Source organism: Microtus oregoni, unplaced genomic scaffold (assembly GCF_018167655.1).
Source record: "Microtus oregoni isolate MIOR12 unplaced genomic scaffold, Mior012 000083F_ref0000379, whole genome shotgun sequence".
Lineage (NCBI taxonomy): Eukaryota > Metazoa > Chordata > Mammalia > Rodentia > Cricetidae > Microtus > Microtus oregoni.
This window is the reverse complement of record NW_024544543.1, coordinates 199197-216772: the sequence shown is the minus strand read 5'-3', so window position 1 is coordinate 216772 and position 17576 is coordinate 199197. Positions and strand designations below refer to the sequence as shown.

Here is a 17576-nt window from a genome sequence, read left to right as displayed (position 1 = left end):
GTCTTTCAGAAAGAAAATATTTAGACCTTCTCTGCTCAAAAAGCACATTTTCCAAATTGGGGCTTTTTCAAAGTCTGATTTCATTACACACTTGCGTCCTAAAGCCTTGAGGATATTGTAAACAGTTCCAGCTTTCTCGTTTTGTTTTGGCACAATCTAAATTCCAATTTCATGAAAATTAGTGCTGTGCTCTCTGTTTCTAGAAGACTACTTTAAACGACTCTGTCACTGAATGAGAAATGGATTTACCTGAATATCCTTGTATTGGTTTGATTGTATAAAGTTTTCATCAGAATTTCTTTCCGGGGTCAATATATCTGTGATGGCTAATCTTGGTTGTCAAATTGACTAGATCTGGAACTAACTAAAATATAAGCATGTGGGCACACCTGTGAGGAATTTTTTTAGAGTGGACTGTGAGGTGTGAAGATGTACCCTAAATCCAGACGATTCAAAGTGGGAAAATGCACCCTAAATCCAGATCATGAGATCAGAAAAGCCACTGTAATTCGGTCATAGTTGGTGGTCATCAACATAAAAGGACATGACAGAAGATTTTTCTTTTGTCCGCTTGCCCTCACTCTTGTTGGCAAGTTCACCTATCCTGCTGCTAAGGCATTACTTTACTGGCATTAGCATCTATTTCTTTTAGATGTCCGCACAGACTGGAAACAAGTCTCATGGATAATTACTAGACTCCTAGCCTTCTAGTCAGGAGACAGCTTTTGTCCCACTAACCAGACCACAACCTGTAACTCATGCCCATAAAACTCTTTTTAGTATATAAATTTATTCTATCAGTTGTGTTCCTCTAGAACCCTGATTAATACAAAGTAATGCCAAGTTTTATTGACATCCAACACATTAACATGCCTAAACAAGCCTGAGGAATGGAAAACTAAGCTCATGATGATGGCCATTTTTTCCTACGACTTTGAAAATCCAATCTCATTTCCAAATCAAGATTATGAGAGTTCTAAAGTTACAGACTTGTGCAGGGTTCAGGCATTACGTTTACTAGTTGAGGTGTGGAGGTGATTGCTAACAAAAGGTACACATCTTTCCTTGCAAAACCATGCCTATTGTTCATAAGAAGTATCCTGAGATGCTTCTTTTCACTCTAAGCATATATTTCAGTAATGAATCTTAAAAATTATATTGAGTATGTATCTCAGTAAAAATAGCTATATGTCTCAACAGAGCAAAAAATAGTGATAGATGTTCAATTGCATTATAAATAATATACAAAGAATTCAGCTTTCAAGCAATAAACTTCATAAAATGTCCATTATTGTGAGTGCAATTGATGCAATACACTCAGGCAACAGCAGAAAAATGTGACTTGTGATCCAGGGCTCTACTGCATCCATCTGCCTTCTGTCTGTCTGTCTGTCTAGTTATCTAGCATCTATTTACATTTATCTACCTATTATCTAACTACCTGCCTATAATCCATCCATCCATTCATCCTACATTCCTACTATATACCCACCTACCTGTCATCTACCTATATATATATTTCTACCTACCTATCTGCCTATCAGTTATCATCTTTTGATTATATTTACATCTATATAACATTCACCTATCTTTCCATTTATCTATCATTTATCTTCTATAGCATATGAGTCTATCAATCTATCTGTCATCTATTTCTCTATCATTACAGGCACAAAATAACAAGCTAGCAAGGTTAGAACAAGTAGTAATCAGGTTCACTGGATTCCTGGCACAATGAAACTGAGCTTTTGTCATTTCATGGTATCATCACACAATTTTCAAATCCTCATAGGAAGGACGTCCAGAAAGGATATGCAAAATAAAGAAAAGAATAAGCTCTAGAAAGCTAGTCTAGCCAGTGGACAGTGGCCAAAGTGACCAAATTCCTATGGCAATAGCATGCCATGAAAGAGAACAGGAGCCTAGAAAGTGGAATGGGTTAATTTAAGATGTAAGAGTTAGTTAAGAAGAAGCCTAAGCTATTGATTAAGGAGTGTTGCAATTGAAACAGTTTCTGTGTGATTATTTGGGTCTGGGTGAATGGAATGAATGAGCAGCCAAGGGGCAGCACATGCTTTTACATCTGCATATATAGTACATGTGACCACACCCAAAGTGGGCCAGTATCTTCAAGGTCATTGGCTGAAGGAGTTCCCACAGCAATGAGCGTTGACTCGCTGGATTCTTTAGCCAGTGTTTACCCTGCTTCTACCATGGATAGACCCGGGTACTGTGGAGGACATAATGGCAGAACCTGGTTTAGTCCCAAAAGGACTGGTTACCTAGTAGGGTAGTTTGAAAGAAAATGACCCTCAAAGGAGGTGGCACTGTTAGGAAGTGTGACCTTGTTGGAATAGGTCTGGCTTTATTGGAGGAAGTATGTCACCGTGGAGGCAGACTTTGAGGTCTCATGTATGCTCAAGCAACACCCAGTGAGATAGACCACTTTCTGTCACCTGCCAGTCAAGACGTTAGAACCCTCAGCTCCTTCTCCAGTATGTCTGCCTGCATGCTACCTCGCTTCCCACCATAATAATGGACTAAAGCTCTGAAATGTGAGCAAGTCAGTAAGCAGCAACCCTCTATGACCTCTGCATCAGCTCCTGTCTCCAGAATACTGCCCTGTTTGAATTCCTGTCCTGACTTACTTCAGTGATGAACAGTAATGTGGAAGTATAGGCTAAATAAACCCTTTTCTACCCAGCTTGCTTTTTTGGTCATTGTGTTTCATCCAGCAATAGAAACCCTAAGCCATCTAGCAGACATGAGACTTGTAATGCCAGGCATACTCCAACATTCCTCACTGTGCATCCTAACCTTGTATCTGGTATGACAAGGATCATCTCCATGGTAACAACACCAAGTGACCTCACCTAATCCTAAGGGGACTGGAACCTATGCTAAAGACAGTATCCTTAACTGACTTCCCTATTACCAAGTCCTGACTTTGCTTAAGAATCTTGAATTCAGGGTCACTGTTGGCTGTGAAATCTGAGAGTTTAACATGGGTTCATTAGTTTTGTGTGCCAGGGGTATCTGATCCTTACTCTATTTGTGGAGGAATGCATGCATTCATTTTGCATGACACTGTGATACAAGGTTGTCACCTATAAAATTCATATATAAGAAAAAGAATCAAGTTACAACACACCCACACATGCTCACATATCTCTCTCTCTCTCTCTCTCTCTCTCTCTCTCTCTCTCTCTCAACACACACACACACACACACACACACACACACACCTCTTAATCTATTAAATAAGTTTACAATTTTGCGTTGGGTTATATTCATGAGGCTTGAGTTGGATACCCCTTATAGGCCAACTCCACTGGACACCTCTTCTCCCTGTAACTATAAGATTTTGTTTGTTCCACACCCCAGTCAAACTTTGTGTGGTGGTTTGAAAGAAAACGGCCCCCAAAGAGAATGGCACCATTGGGAGGTGTGGTCTTGCTGGGGAAAGCATGTCACTGTGCAGGCAGGCTTTAAGGTCTCTTTTGCTCAAGCTTCCTTCAGGGTAACAGTCAGTTGACTTCCTGTTGCCTGCAAGATGCAGAGCTCTCAGTTTCATCACCACGTCTGCCTGCATGCCACTGCATGCCACCATGCTCCCTGTCATGATGATAATGAACTGAACCTCTGAAACTGTAAGTAAGCCACCCCAATTAAATGTTTTCTTTATAAGAGTTGCCATGGTCATGGTGTCTCTTCACAGCAATAAGTACCTTAACTAAGACACCTAGCTCCAGAGATGTTTAGTAAAACACTTCCACATACGTAAAAGAGAATATGAATGTGAAATACAGGTCCTATTTAAAAACAATGGTTGAGGCAAGTGATCTCTGTAGTCACCCATGTTTAGATTCCCAGTGATATGCCCCCATCCTTTCCTTACCCTCTCTGCTGGCTGCAAACAATGGCTTCTTGCAGTATTCCTGTGTGGTCAATATTCTTTCCTCACCAAAATCCCCCTTTAAGGGAAAGGGTTGGTACAATCAGCATTTCACCCTCAGGGGGTGAGTAGTATCCTAGAGAGTGAGCTGGAAATCTAAAGGCCTTCTCGTCTCCAACTCCTGCACTCTTGCCATTAAGGGTAACTGCTTTTAATTGCTCTAAAATTACAGGTCTTACCTTTCCCTTGTAAACACATCCTTGCATAACCACTGGCTTCCAGGAGTAATAATCAGCAAGGAGTTCTGGTGGTCTAATGCACTTGCCAAGTTACATTGCTTCCACGCACCCATACAATTCTATTCTCCTTGGGTAGGTCTTAGACTAATTGCATAGCACCTCGGTGGGCCCACTTCCTTCTGATCTACATAGATTTACTCATTTGAAGATAAAACATTGTCTCTCAGACAAATTTCAGAGCTCATGTAATAGTCAGAATAATCTTTAAAGGGCAAATCAAGACATTCATACTTACATATGTTTATACTTTTTGTTTTTATTTTTTATGTGCATAAGTGTTTTGTCTGTGTGCATACATGTGTACCACATGCAAGCTTGGTGCCCACAGAGGACAGAGGACGGTATGGATCCCCTGGGCCTAGTATTACAGACAATTGTGAGTCACCATTTGGATGCTGGGAATCAAACCAGGTCTTCTGGAAGAGAAGCCAGTGATCTCAATGGCTGAGCCATCTCTCCAGCCCCAGAAGAAATGTTTATAATATCTATGGGAAGTATATGGGAGCTAGCATAATAATAAGAACAAATCATCTTCTCAAATGAAATACTTGCTTAGTAAGTAGTGTGACTGTCAGAAAAACTGATCTTCTAAAGAAAAATTCTTCATAATATACCTTTTACTTACGTTTTTTAGACCTTTCTTTGTTTTCCTTTTTTTTTATATTTTATTATTTATTCATTTGTTTTGGGGTTTTTGTTTGTTTGTTTTGAGAGAGGGTGGCTTCTCTGTGTAACCCTGGTTATCTTGGAACTTGCTCTATAGAGCAGGCTAGCTGCAAACAGAGATCAGGTGCTTCTGCCTCCAGAGTGCTGGGTCACAGGTGTGCAACACCACTCCTGGCTCTTTATTTTGTGATAGGGTTTCACGTAGCCCAGGCTGTCATCAAATTCACTATATAGCTGAGCATGACTTTGAACTCTGGGTTTCTCCTGCACTAACCTACCAAGTGCTAGGATTACAGGCAGACATGAGCACCACTGGCCTCCTCTGACTGCTCAGGGTAATTGATTTTCACCATGCCCCAGACTCACCTGGCTTCCTGTGGGGATGAGAAGGATGATGCAGATGATGGGGACACACTTGGTCCAGATGAGGGTCCAGCGGAGTGGAAAGAGTTGTTGCTGAAGTTGCTGTATCTAAAAGCACAGAGGTTTAGATTGGAGACAAAAAAAAAAAAGACAAAAGAAGTGTTTTTTTTTTCTAAATATAAGATTTAGAAAACCATCTAGCTTTTTGCAAGAAAAATATTTCTGAAGATTCTACTGCAAAGCATGATTATTTAAAGGTACAGAGACTTACTAAGTATTGAATTTTGATGAGTCTTCATTAAAAATGTTCCCCAAACTCCAAAACCCACAGGGTAGGAAGATTCATAACAAAGGGTTTCAGAAGAACCAGCATGTCTCCTATTACTTTATAAATGCACATTAAAATTAATTGTGGACATAAATCAAGAACTCGAACTGTGTTCATCTGTACTATGGTAATCTTTCTCTCTAACTACTTAGGATGACACAATTATAATACCATTGAAGACCTGTGGAAATGTTTGCCTGACTAAAGAAACAGCTTATTATTGTACATTCTGCTGCAGGTCGTTTCGAATCTATCATGTTCCTCTCCTTTCACCCCATGGCCAGTCTGTCGCCAGGCCTTCTGGACTAGCCTACGCTAAGAGATGAAGGCATCCAGACTTCATCCAACACTTATCCCAACTGAAACCTGCAGTGGTTACAATAAAATGAACTTTGATCTTCTCCCAGCCATCTCTATTTAACAGACATCAAGATTTGTAGAATCCGGGAGCTTCCTGTGTGCAGAAATATCCTTCAGCAGTTTCTTCTGTGTAGGTGTCGTCACTGAGGGTGGCTCCCAGGAAACAGATCACCACCTGAAGCCTCATATAGAGCTGGCATTCACGTAAGGCAGCATCTACCCCTACATGTCACAGGTGAGGCCAACTCATTTCTTAAACTGTTTAGGGACACTGCATTAGGATGTGTGGGACCCCGAGGGTCACCGTGATGAACATTCACAAAGGTCTTGGACATGAGAAGTGCAGGCTGAACTCCCGTCAGCAGAGACTTGTGAGAAGCGACTGGACTTTAGAGATTTCCCACAAGATATTAGCACCAGAAAAACCACTTTAGCATTTCTAACATTTACATGAAAAAATAACACATAGGAAAATGCTCAATGGTGCATTATTTAGCTCATGGTGATAGCTCAACCAGGTATGAGATAGAACAGCCAAGGAAGCATGGCTTCTTATTCGTTGACATATCATTGATTCTGCAACCATAAAAGCTGACCAATTTTGTAACTGGCATCATGGGAAATGTTGATAAATGGGCTAGATGGAAACACCAAGACACAGTTGCGTCACATTGTGTAAAAATACTCTAAAACGTAAAAATAAATTTTAAAAAGTATGTTCATTCGCTATCTACTTCTAAAAAGTGGGAGATGGGTACAAAATTTCAAGTTTTAATAATAAATTGCGACAACAGAAAATATTCATATCCCCCCACTCTAATTCTAGGTTCCTAACTCTGGCAGCTTGGCCATCGCTTCATCAATCTGTGTGTTCACATGTCAGGTGTGTACGCAGAAATGCACCTTCTCCACTAAGACTCAGACCACAAGGCTGGCCAGTGTCCTTTTCTGTTACTAAGTCACCTTCATGGTCCTTGGTTCTGAGGACTTGATCCCCTTTCTCCAACCCTTCTCAGGTCACACTGAGATGGAACATGGGGCTTTATAGATGAATACTCTAACACAGAGCTGTATTTTCTGTTTTTCATTTCTTATTCTGAGACAAGATCTTCATATGTTTCCAAGGCTGACCTTGAACTCATATAGAGCCCAAACTGGCCTTGAACCTGTGATTCTCTGGAATAGCTGCGGTTGCAGGATTTTCTTTTTTCTTTAAAAATTATCATTCCCTATGTCTAATATGTTAATTCATTCTCCAGATCAGCACTGGATTAATTTTTCAGAGGGAGTCACAAACCACAGGCTATGGAGAAGGCAGAGAAGCAAAGAATGAAGTTAAAGACAGGGCATTAATTGATGCCCCAGAAAGGGATGCAGAAAAGGATGACGAGAACCAAGTAGAGCCGGGTGCTGCCACAACACAGGCGCCCAGCTTGGCTGTCCCAGCTGCCTGGACACTGGCTTGCTACTCATGCCACTGAAACTCACCCTCAAACTGCTTGTGGACATCCTGCTGAATGTTTTCATGGGATCATGTTGCTGAAATTCTGTTTAAATGATGTTATGGAGATAGACCATGCACAGTGTGTTTTCCCCTCCTTTGGTTTTCCTAATGGCCAAGTAATTAATTCAAGTGCCTCAGAGCCTGCCCAATTTTGGCTTCTCAGTTTCAACCAAACTTACCAGATCATAATTCACTATTCAGCATTTTTGTGTGTGAGGAGGGAGGATTCATTATAATGACTAACGGGTTGGTCTCTATTACAACCTATTCAATTGCAGGAAGCTACTGAGTAGCCAGATCTGTGGCTGTACAGACCCACAAAAATCACAACAACTGGACATCCATCAGAAAGCCAACCCCCACCGACAATACTGAGAGTCTTCTCAGATGAAGAACCGGCTTCACTTAGTTAAACTACGGCAGTCTTCACTCAGCAGCGTGTGACTGGGTTTTACAACACTCAAACACAGACAACTGAGTAATTTACAGGTTCCTGTTATTCTCATTCCCAAGGACTACATGCACTAACGAAGCTTGGAAGAACCAAGGACCCAGAAAAGAGCCTTCAGGTGCTGACATCACTCCCAGGAAGTACAGAATAGCCACAAAAGGCTAATCCCTTGCTGGGAAAGCTGAGGTTGCCAGTAATGTCTTCTAGGCCGACCCAGCTAGCTCGTAACATGCATACAGATACTCTCTAGGAGGATGGAAGGCTCATGCTGGACTCACTGGGCTAAAAACTGTGTGCAAGACACAACAATGTCAGGATTTGGGACTTGGGAAAGACCTATAGGGAACCCAGAGTACTGAGCAAGACGAACTAGGTCTTAAATGCGGCCTAAGTATGGCTTCTTCTTCAGCTGGCTCCACCCGAGCTGCTTTAAGGGCCCCCTTCTCCAGTTAGCCTCTCCTCCCACCATGGCCTCCCAATCTCAGAAAGGTGAAGAAACACCCTCCAGCAGGCTGAATCCATGTGTGCCTGGCAGCGGTGGTTTGAAAAAAAATGGCCCCCAAAAGGAGTGGCACTATTAGGAGGTGGGACCTCGCTGGAGGAAGTGTGTCACTGTGGGGGTGGACGCTGAGGTCTTTTATGCTCAAATTATGCCCAATGTCACAGTTTACTTCCTGTTGTCTTTGGATCAAGATATAAAACTCTCATCTCCATCTCCAGCATCATGTCTGCCTGCATGCCACCATGACAAACCATGATGATAATGGACTGAACCTCTGAACTGTAAGCCAGACCAGTTAAATGTTTTCCTTTATAAGAGTTGCCATGGCAGTTTGGATGCTCACCTTACTAGACCTGGATGGAGGTGGGTGGTCCTTGGACTTCCCACAGGACAGGCAACCCTGATTGCTCTTTGGGCTGACGAGGGAGGGGGACTTGATTGGGCGAGGGGGGGGGGAAATGGGAGGCGGTGGCGGGGAAGAGACAGAAATCTTTAATAAATAAATAAGAGTTGCCATGGTCATGCTGTCTCATCACAGCAATAGTAAGGCCTACCTAAGACACTGGAAAACCTTAAAGGTGCCAATGAAAGGGACATTTCAAGATTCTTTTATGTTTTATGTAACCGAGAGGGGTTAGCAGTCACAAATTAATCTTTCAGTTATCAGATGGGAGGTCTGATTACCCTGGAAGACTGGCCATTTCATGGTGGGAAGAGCTGCCTCTTGGTTAAGTTTTATAAGGTTCTATTTTGAACAAAGTTAAAATTCTTGCCAGTACCTACATCACAAGCTTTGGTAAACATTTCACCCTTGTTGACAAGACTCTGCCTGAAGACTGACATGGGTGTTTCAAGCCCAGGAGAACATGGAGCCACAGGGGGAAAACTTACAGAGGAGAACCTGACTCTGGGACAGGCCTCCTAGTACTGTAACTACCTCTCGCTGCACACAGGTTGACTCGGGCTAAGTTATTAAGTCTCTCAGCCTCAGGTTCTTTACCTGACATAGTGATATAGTGATATAACCTGTGTCTTTCTTTCTTTTCTTTTCCTTTTTTTTTTTTTTTTTTTTGGCTTGTATAAACAGGGTTTCTCTGTAGTTTTGGAGCCTGTCCTGGAACTAGCTCTTGTAGACCAGGCTGGCTTCAAACTCACAGAGATCTGCCTGCCTCTGCCTCCTGAGTTCTGGGATTAAAGGCGTGTGCCACCACCGCACAGCTTACAATCTGTTTCTTAAGGATCAAGTGATACTTTGAAGTTCCAACTTCAGGGGAGATGGAGAGCCTGGCCCATAATAAATGCATAGCAAAGTTTGCTCTCTTATTATTATTCCAATATTCTAACATAACCAATGACTGTGGATACAGGCTGCAGAAATACAAGATTTTAGATATATATGTTAAAAGAAGTATATTATTATAATGGATTTTACCTGCCTAGTTAAGCACTTCAAAGGTAATTATTTGGAGCTAGTGAGATGATTCAATGGGTGAAGACCCTTGCTGCCAAACCTGATGACCTGAGTCTGTTCTCCAGGACTCACAGGAAGGAGAGAACCGATGTTCACATCCTGCCTTTTGACCCTCCACACATGCCCCACCCAACAAATAAATGCAATAAAAGAAATTTTAAAAATAGAATATACAGCCATTAGAAAAATGAAAATGTGTACAAGGATCACCCACTCTGCACGTGAGCAGCACACCTGCCTGAAGCAGCAGTAAAGGCAGTGAGGTGCATGGGAGCAAGCCACAGTTACACTTCCCCTGTGCAGTCTGGCTCTGCACGCCTCCCTTCAACCTACCACCACGACAATTTCTTAGTCCAATACTGGAGGGTTCATAAGTACATAATACGAGCATCTTAAGTATCCGGAAGTGGGTACAATCTACAATTCTATAGCATTAGAAGCCTTAGGAAACACAAACACATATGCCAGAAAACAAAGCAGGAAGCGACCGGAAAGATAAAGAACAGATGGGGAAAGACCAGAAGTCAGGTTTTGCAGCAGCAGTCAGCGGGAGGGCTTGAGGGACATGTGGGAGACAAGAGCGGCACTCTGGCCATGCTACAGAAAGAGGGTGCAACCCTCCCCTCACCTTGCAGCTCAGAAAGTTTGTGCTGAGTGATGGGGTGGACACGAGATCCTGGCAGAGTGTAGTCTAAAAGCCATTATTAGTAGTCGCACTAAAATCAGGTGCTCCTTAGTTCACACAGGGGACTTTCTCTTTTTCATCTCACTGTGCCCGTTAAGTCAGTGATCAGAGAGTTAGTTCAGCCCCAGTGCCTCTGTATCTGAGTGAATCCACACAAGACAAGCATGGGACACAGGCCCTCAGTTGTGTCTTCGTCCCTGGGTTAGTCACACACAGGCCTCAACTGCAGGCCAATCTACCTGTTTTCTGTCTGAGAGTCTCCTCCCTTGTCCTTGGTGAGGAGAGGTGAATCTTCAAAGTCATAGGAGAAGAGATGGAAGGGGCTGTGGGGCACGTAGGGCAGCTTGTCTCTGGACGGTGACACCTTTAGTGCGCTGGAGGGCCGAGGAGCCAAGCCAGGGCTGGGAGGTGGCAGAAGAGCGGGCCGGCTGGCCTCAGACCCAGAGGCCCCTCCAGACACAGGGGTCCGTGCGGCTGTGCCAGCTGGAGGGTGCCTCCCCTGTGTGGTGGTGGGGAGTGCAGAACTCTCTGCATCAGCATCCTTCCCAGGGGAGCTGTGCCTGGAGACAGAGCTGGCCTTGCTGTTGGCCCAGAAAGGCCAGGTGCAGAGAGAGAAAGAGATTGGAGAGAGAGTGAGCAAAGGTTAGGAAAAGGAGAAAGACTGGGGAAGCCTCACTGTGCGGTGACTGCACGCGTCGAGTCGTGTGTTTCTTGAGACACAGGAAGCGTCCACCAGCAGAAACATCCACGTGCCCAGTCACCCCTGAGCACGAGAGTGTGCCTCTGGGCAGACAAGGGCTCTAGCAGGCTCTTCTGTGCCCACTTTCTAATCCCTCCCTGTTTCTCTTCTGGGTACACTAGCTGTGTGTGCTTTAGTAATGGCTTTCAGAGCTCTTTCCAATCTAGACATAGACATGGGAAAAGGGGAAGCAAGGAATATACCACGCTAAAGAGAGGCAACATCGTAAGGAAGACTAATTCTGCCCCTTTCTTTTTCCAGGGCCCAACAGTAGCCCTTCACTAGCTGGGCTCCTCCAGTCAGGTCTACAGCTACAGTGGCATGCTCCATCCCCAAACAGGGCCATCACAGGGAATGGGATATACGCTTAGTAACTTGGTTGTGTCATGGTGCAAGATGTAGATATACAAATTTGTTATGTGACTGCCTTAAATATATTCAGTGTTTTTCAGTGAAATCAATTTTAAATTAAAAAATACATCCAGAGAACTGGAGCTAGACATTTGAAAATGTTAACACATTTATCATATGAGAACCTAAGTAAAATTGCATGTTTGAAAACCATACTCCCTTCTCTCAGACAACCTGATTGACAGCCATACAGGTTTGGGAATAGAAGGTAAACTGCTTCCTTTCTGGGGTCAAACTCAGAGTTCTCTGCCTGTTTGCAACAGGGGCAGCACCAAAGGGCATCTTTCCCAATGAGATTCCTCCCGTCTATTCTGCAGATACCGAACCTTTGGGTTCAAGGTTTCTGGGACAGAGCATACACTGTTGAACACATCCAAAGGCATTCCAGTGTGCTTATAGAGTCTACATAATTCCTCGTGGCTCATTTTCATGCTAAGGTGGGACTGTCAAACCTATCCCATTCCCACGTCCCCAACTGACCCATCACTACCCACAAGTCTAGCACATCATAAGGCAGGGCTGTTTCCTGCTGATCCTCCTTCCTCTCTCATTTCAAAATGTATGACTAGTTCTCCATCATTGGTTCTTTGCTTTCTCCTCTGTGTGCTGGATGGCTCCTTTGCAGGCCTTCCCAAAGGAGAAGGAAACCATTGTTTTGTCAATTTCCAAAGGATTCTATAATACTTAGGAACAGGAGGGCAACTTAGTATGAAATCAGGCCTTTTACGTGTATGGAGAACAAGATAGGTGAAGTGTTATGCTAAGTACCCTGAACTTTGAAGCTGGGAAGAGAAACATTTCACTCTAACTTAACAACACGTCCCTGAGTAAAAACATCATTTTGTAGTGACAATCAATTAAGTGAAGAAAATTATTTAAGTCCAAAACCATTTTTGAATAGTGGAAGATGTAATTACTTGTGGACATTCTCGCTTATAAAAAGACGATTTGAGATAAATACTCATAAAATCTTAGGCATCTGGGAGGGGTTTACTGTGCCCTGCAGTCTCTTCTGTGCCCACTTTCTGCACCCTCACTGTTTCTCTTCTGGGTACACTGAGCAGGGACAGAATGGGCTATACCCAGGCGAACAGATGACGGCAAGCTCTCTGAAAGGCTGTAGGCCTGTTAGGTGTCCTGGCTATAAACATGAACACTGGGTAAGTTTTCTGTGCTATATAGAATAAAAACTATTCCCTTCCACTTGTATAGAATGATATCTGAATTAGTATAGCAAAGCAGTTCCCACAGATATTAGCTGTACTAGCAAAATTAGGAAGGGGGAAATGTGGAATTCTTACTGTGGTACTTCCTGGAAAGATCTTAACCTCCGAAGAGGAAATAAGTCTTTCTAATCACCACCAATCTGGTTGAGCAAATGCCTTGGTGATGGAGGGAGGGGTATTAGTTGTGTGATTTTGATCCCCGCCCCCCAATAAATAGTGGTCATGGTCATACAGGGAGGATTTGAGTGAAGAGTGCAGGCCTCAGATCAAAGTGTGTTCAGGCATTTCTACAAAAGTGCTCATTCTGCAGCTATGCACAGGGATGTGAGCTCTTGCCCTTGGGAGCTCGTTAAGGACAGGAGATCATGAAGCAGCGGCAGCAAAGGTCTAGAAGGAAGGACCCTCTGACTTTTGATATGAGGTGGGTCTAGCCCTCAGTACCTGTCCTTGCCCTGACATTGGGCATCGTCCTCTCTCTCCTCCTCTGAATTGGGCTCCGTGATTGGCTCTTCCTCCTCCTCCTCCTCCTCCTCATCCCTGAGATAAGACCAGGAGAGAAGAAACACACAGAAACAAGATGGAAAAGCGAGATGGATAGCATGAACAGGACGCCAAAGCACAGAAACACATCGGAGTGAAAGCAGAAGGCCTCACGGTTCATTAGCGTAGCCCATGTGGTTCTAAGGGACCTTCAGTGTGGGGAGGAGATGACGCAACCGTAAGAGGACTTCTTTGTCATCACGATGAATGCCATTACCCTGAGCCCTTCACATACAATCCAGAGAAGCTTCCTGCCTGGGGAGAACCTTCCGTGTGGCTTATCCCACTTCTGTCAGTCACCTGGTCAACGGTCCTCGTGATGCAAGCTCCTGCTGCAAACACAGTCGGCTTCACTGAGAGGCTGACCATCTGGTGTGGACTAGCTCACCTTTCTAGAAGGATATGCCCTCCATTTCAGTGAGTGCTCTAGACTCATCCCCTATTTCAAAGATGTATTTAACACCATCTCTGGGATTTTTCCTAATCTATTCAGGAATTGACTCGCTATGGGGATAGTTTTAGTCTGGAGTGGTCTGTAACTTCTGAGTTACAAGGAACAACCAATTGCTGGGCATGGGGGCACATACCTGTTATCCCAGTACTCAAGAGGCAGAGGCAAGTTCAAGGACAAGCTGGTTCATATAGTGAGTTTCCAGTCAGCCAGAGCTATATATTAAGACACTGCTTCAAACAAAAGAACCCCATCGAAATACACACAGAAGGACAGAAGGCAAGGACAGAAGAAAGCAGTTCTCTGGTGACTTTGACACCTGTACCCAACAGCTCTCGCAGATGGAAGATGCTGTGGTTCTAAAAGGGGCCCCACCAGTCCCATTTTGAACTCTTGCTCCCCGTTTGATGGTGTATCTGGGGAAGCCAGGCTTACGTAGTAGGTGGGTCAGGAGGGGTGGCTCTGGAAGGTGACTGTGGACCCCAGGCCCTGGTTCCCGCCACCTTTCTATGTCCCCATCTGCAATGGTATGAAAAGCTCTCTTTTATTTTTGAATTTTCTTCCACACAATTTGGAATTATGATTATAAGTTCCTTTGACACTTATGTCTTGTTAACTCTCTGCTCTGTGTATTGTTTTTGAATTTACTTTGTGGGGTCTTTTTTTATGAGCAAAATTCTTAGTAAGATCCAGTTCATCTTTGGTGATTAGTGCTTTTTACATTTTGTGGTGTTTTTTTCTTTTTCTCACATCAAACCTTCGTTTTATTAAGTATTTTTCATTCACTTGTTAAGATGACCACATCATTTTCCCGTTTTTTCTGAAAAAAAAATCTAACAAACTACAAAGACTGATGTTTTAAAACCATCAAGCCAACCTTGCATACAATAAACATGGCTCTGTTGCCACGTGTTTGTGACTGGCCAGATATGGCAGACAGAAAGATTGTGACACAGCCACAATCATAGGGTTGTGTCTCAGTGCCTGTTAGGTGCCTCTCTCACAAAGACAGAGACCAGCGGACATCGGGGTAGCAGCCTTCCTGCAGTGCCAAAGGCCCAGACGAGTACAGCCCATCTGCCTGCCAAGCCTGCACAGCCCGGGCTCACACTCCACAGCTCACCACTGGTTCCTTTCTCCTTCCCCTGCTCCCACAGCACCACGCTCGCCATTCACAGTCGCTAGCTGGAGGTCATCATCCCTCAGCTTGATGGAGAATTTGCCGGAGATGTGACTTCTGGTCTACCCCAAATTCCATCGGTCTCACTGATCTAATGGGCTTCTTTGTAACAACGGAGCCTCCCCTCTAAAATTACCTGAGTCCATGTACACTCACAGGTAGAGCCAGGGAGGTTCTGAAGCCAGGCTGCCTGCCTTTGCTCTCTACCCTGACCACTTCTGAGCAATGCCACCCGTGGGCCTCAATTTCCTTGTTCCTTTACGCAGTGATAGTGACCGCCTCCTAAGAGAGTCGTGTTGTCAATGAAAAATACATTGAAAAGTTTTGAGGACAGTAAACAGGCTAGAACTACTTGCTGTCATTGCCACCAACAACACTGGAAAATCATCACCATCTTCGTCATCATCTCCTCTCCCTTCTCCTCCTCTTGTCCCCTATTCCTCCTGGTCCTCTGAGGAAAACTCTAACCTCCCTACTGATGCAGACTCAGAGCTGTGAGATTCGCAAAGAGAAGAGGCACAACACACTGCTAAGCATTCTCCCCTATCGCCAGCAGCAAGCTCCCGTCTCTGCTGACTCTGCTCCTTGATTCTCCCCTATCGCCAGCAGCAAGCTCCCGTCTCTGCTGGCTCTGCTCCTTGATTCTCCCCTATCACCAGCAGCAAGCTCCCGTCTTTGCTGGCTCTGCCCTTTGAGTCTTCTCTCCCCGACGTCTGAAGATGACTTCCCTGACATAAACGCAATGCTGCCTGCTTAGATCCCATCACACAACCAACCATCGCACAGCACGAGTGATATGTGTAGCCTTGCAATCACAATGGCAGGGCAGGACAAAAGGCAGGTGGCACATTGACACACTAGGAGGCCCACCTCTATGGGAGAAGCACTGGCCTTGTCCAATGATGCCACAGGGTAGAGAAGGAAACATGTCTCCCATGACCTTAGACTACCTATGCTGATTTGATTTAGTTTCATTAAGTCTGTGATACAATAGGCAAACCAGATGATTCCCATGCTAATAATGTTACAGGCTGAAAGAATGGTCCGGATCACTTAGTTTTTTCCAAGCTGGCTTTTCTCCTAAAGCGTGACCGCTCATGGTTGATCCTATTTTGCTACGAAATTCTGGGTGTTTGGCCTCTAGGTTTCGAATGTTTCTTTTATTGGGTTTTGCTATAAAACAAGGCCAGCCTTACCCTATATTACAGGATGGTCTTGAACTCATGACAATCATGCACCTTTAGCTTTTCAGGTATTATGTGAGTCTCCACACATAGCTTGATTTTGCTTGGTTTCAATTGATGAGGAATTACTCACAGGCACAAGCTTACTATGAATTTGTCTGTATTTTCCTTTAAACAAAAAATAACGCCAGATTTGCGTCCACCTCATCCCCACCCATGCTGGAAAAGCCAGAGGCCCACAGCCTGTTCAGTTCTGCAGGACATAGTTTCCACCATAGTCAATTTAATTTTCCCAAATCTGCATCTCAGGGTAATGGCATGTCTCTTAGATTCCAAGCACTAACAGAGGATAATGAACGTTGCCAAGCTGTTTCAAAATCACGGTGCAAACTTTCAGAACAAAGGTGGACAAAAACAGATGAACTCACTTAGGAAGATACATACCTGGTGTGCATGTATAAAATGGCACGGTGAGCCCTCATATCAGATGTACATATATGAAAATAGCATGGTGAACCCTCTTAGATCAAGTGTGCATCTATGAAAATGGCATGGTGAACCCTCTCGGATCAGGCGTGCATGTATGAAAATGTCAACTATAAGGAAAGATACAGTAACTATACACCTAAAGGTACAAAGCACAACAATGAAGGTGGGCAAGATTATCACCTCTGGTAAACTATAAAATTCTGTTTTAACCTCTAAGTTGGGTAGCTATATTAACACCATACTGAGACACCATTTCATTTCTGCCATGCAAAATTGTCTGACATACTACATGGCGGAAGGGAGTATAGGCTGCCTCCTTCCTCTGCATTGCAGCAGGAAGTGAAGGGGTTAAGCACTTTAACACTGTAGCTAGAACTAGCCTATAAACACATTTATGTCCTGACCAAGAGGCCACACTTGCTGTACCCTTAGGAAGACATTCTGAACCAAGATGGCCCCTCTCAACCCAAAGGAGACTTTGCCCCACCTGTGTGACTGGGGAGATACTGGCATCTAGTGGGCAGAAATAAAGGAGTCCCCAGCGAGGAACATTAGGTCCAAGGTGTCCACAATGCCCAAGGACCTCAGGGTCCTCAAATATTTGAACACAAGAAAGAACCCAATAATGCTCTCAGCAGCAGTGTGTGTCACATTCCAAAACTTGAAGTGATTAAAATATCCACGAAGAGAAAACTGAATGAATGGACTATGATAACGTCCACGCATGGAAAACAAACGAGGAACAGCTTCCCACGATCACCAGAGCCCATCAGAAGCAGGATGTGCTCGGAGAAAAACAGGCACACAGTATGACATCTATTTTAATCAATTT

The 17576-nt window shown here is 44.0% G+C and overlaps 1 protein-coding gene across 1 annotated transcript in view; it reads right to left on the bottom strand.

Moving 5' to 3' along the window:
- Positions 1 to 17576, bottom strand: part of LOC121441899 (FH1/FH2 domain-containing protein 3-like) — a gene marked incomplete at its 5' end in the record, with an annotated part of 239631 nt that overhangs the window by 91754 nt on the left and 130301 nt on the right. The window contains 3 exons of the mRNA XM_041643264.1: positions 5227 to 5331; positions 10764 to 11105; positions 13342 to 13437. Coding sequence (XP_041499198.1) covers positions 5227 to 5331; positions 10764 to 11105; positions 13342 to 13437 — 543 coding nt within the window. The remainder of the gene's footprint in view (positions 1 to 5226; positions 5332 to 10763; positions 11106 to 13341; positions 13438 to 17576) is intronic.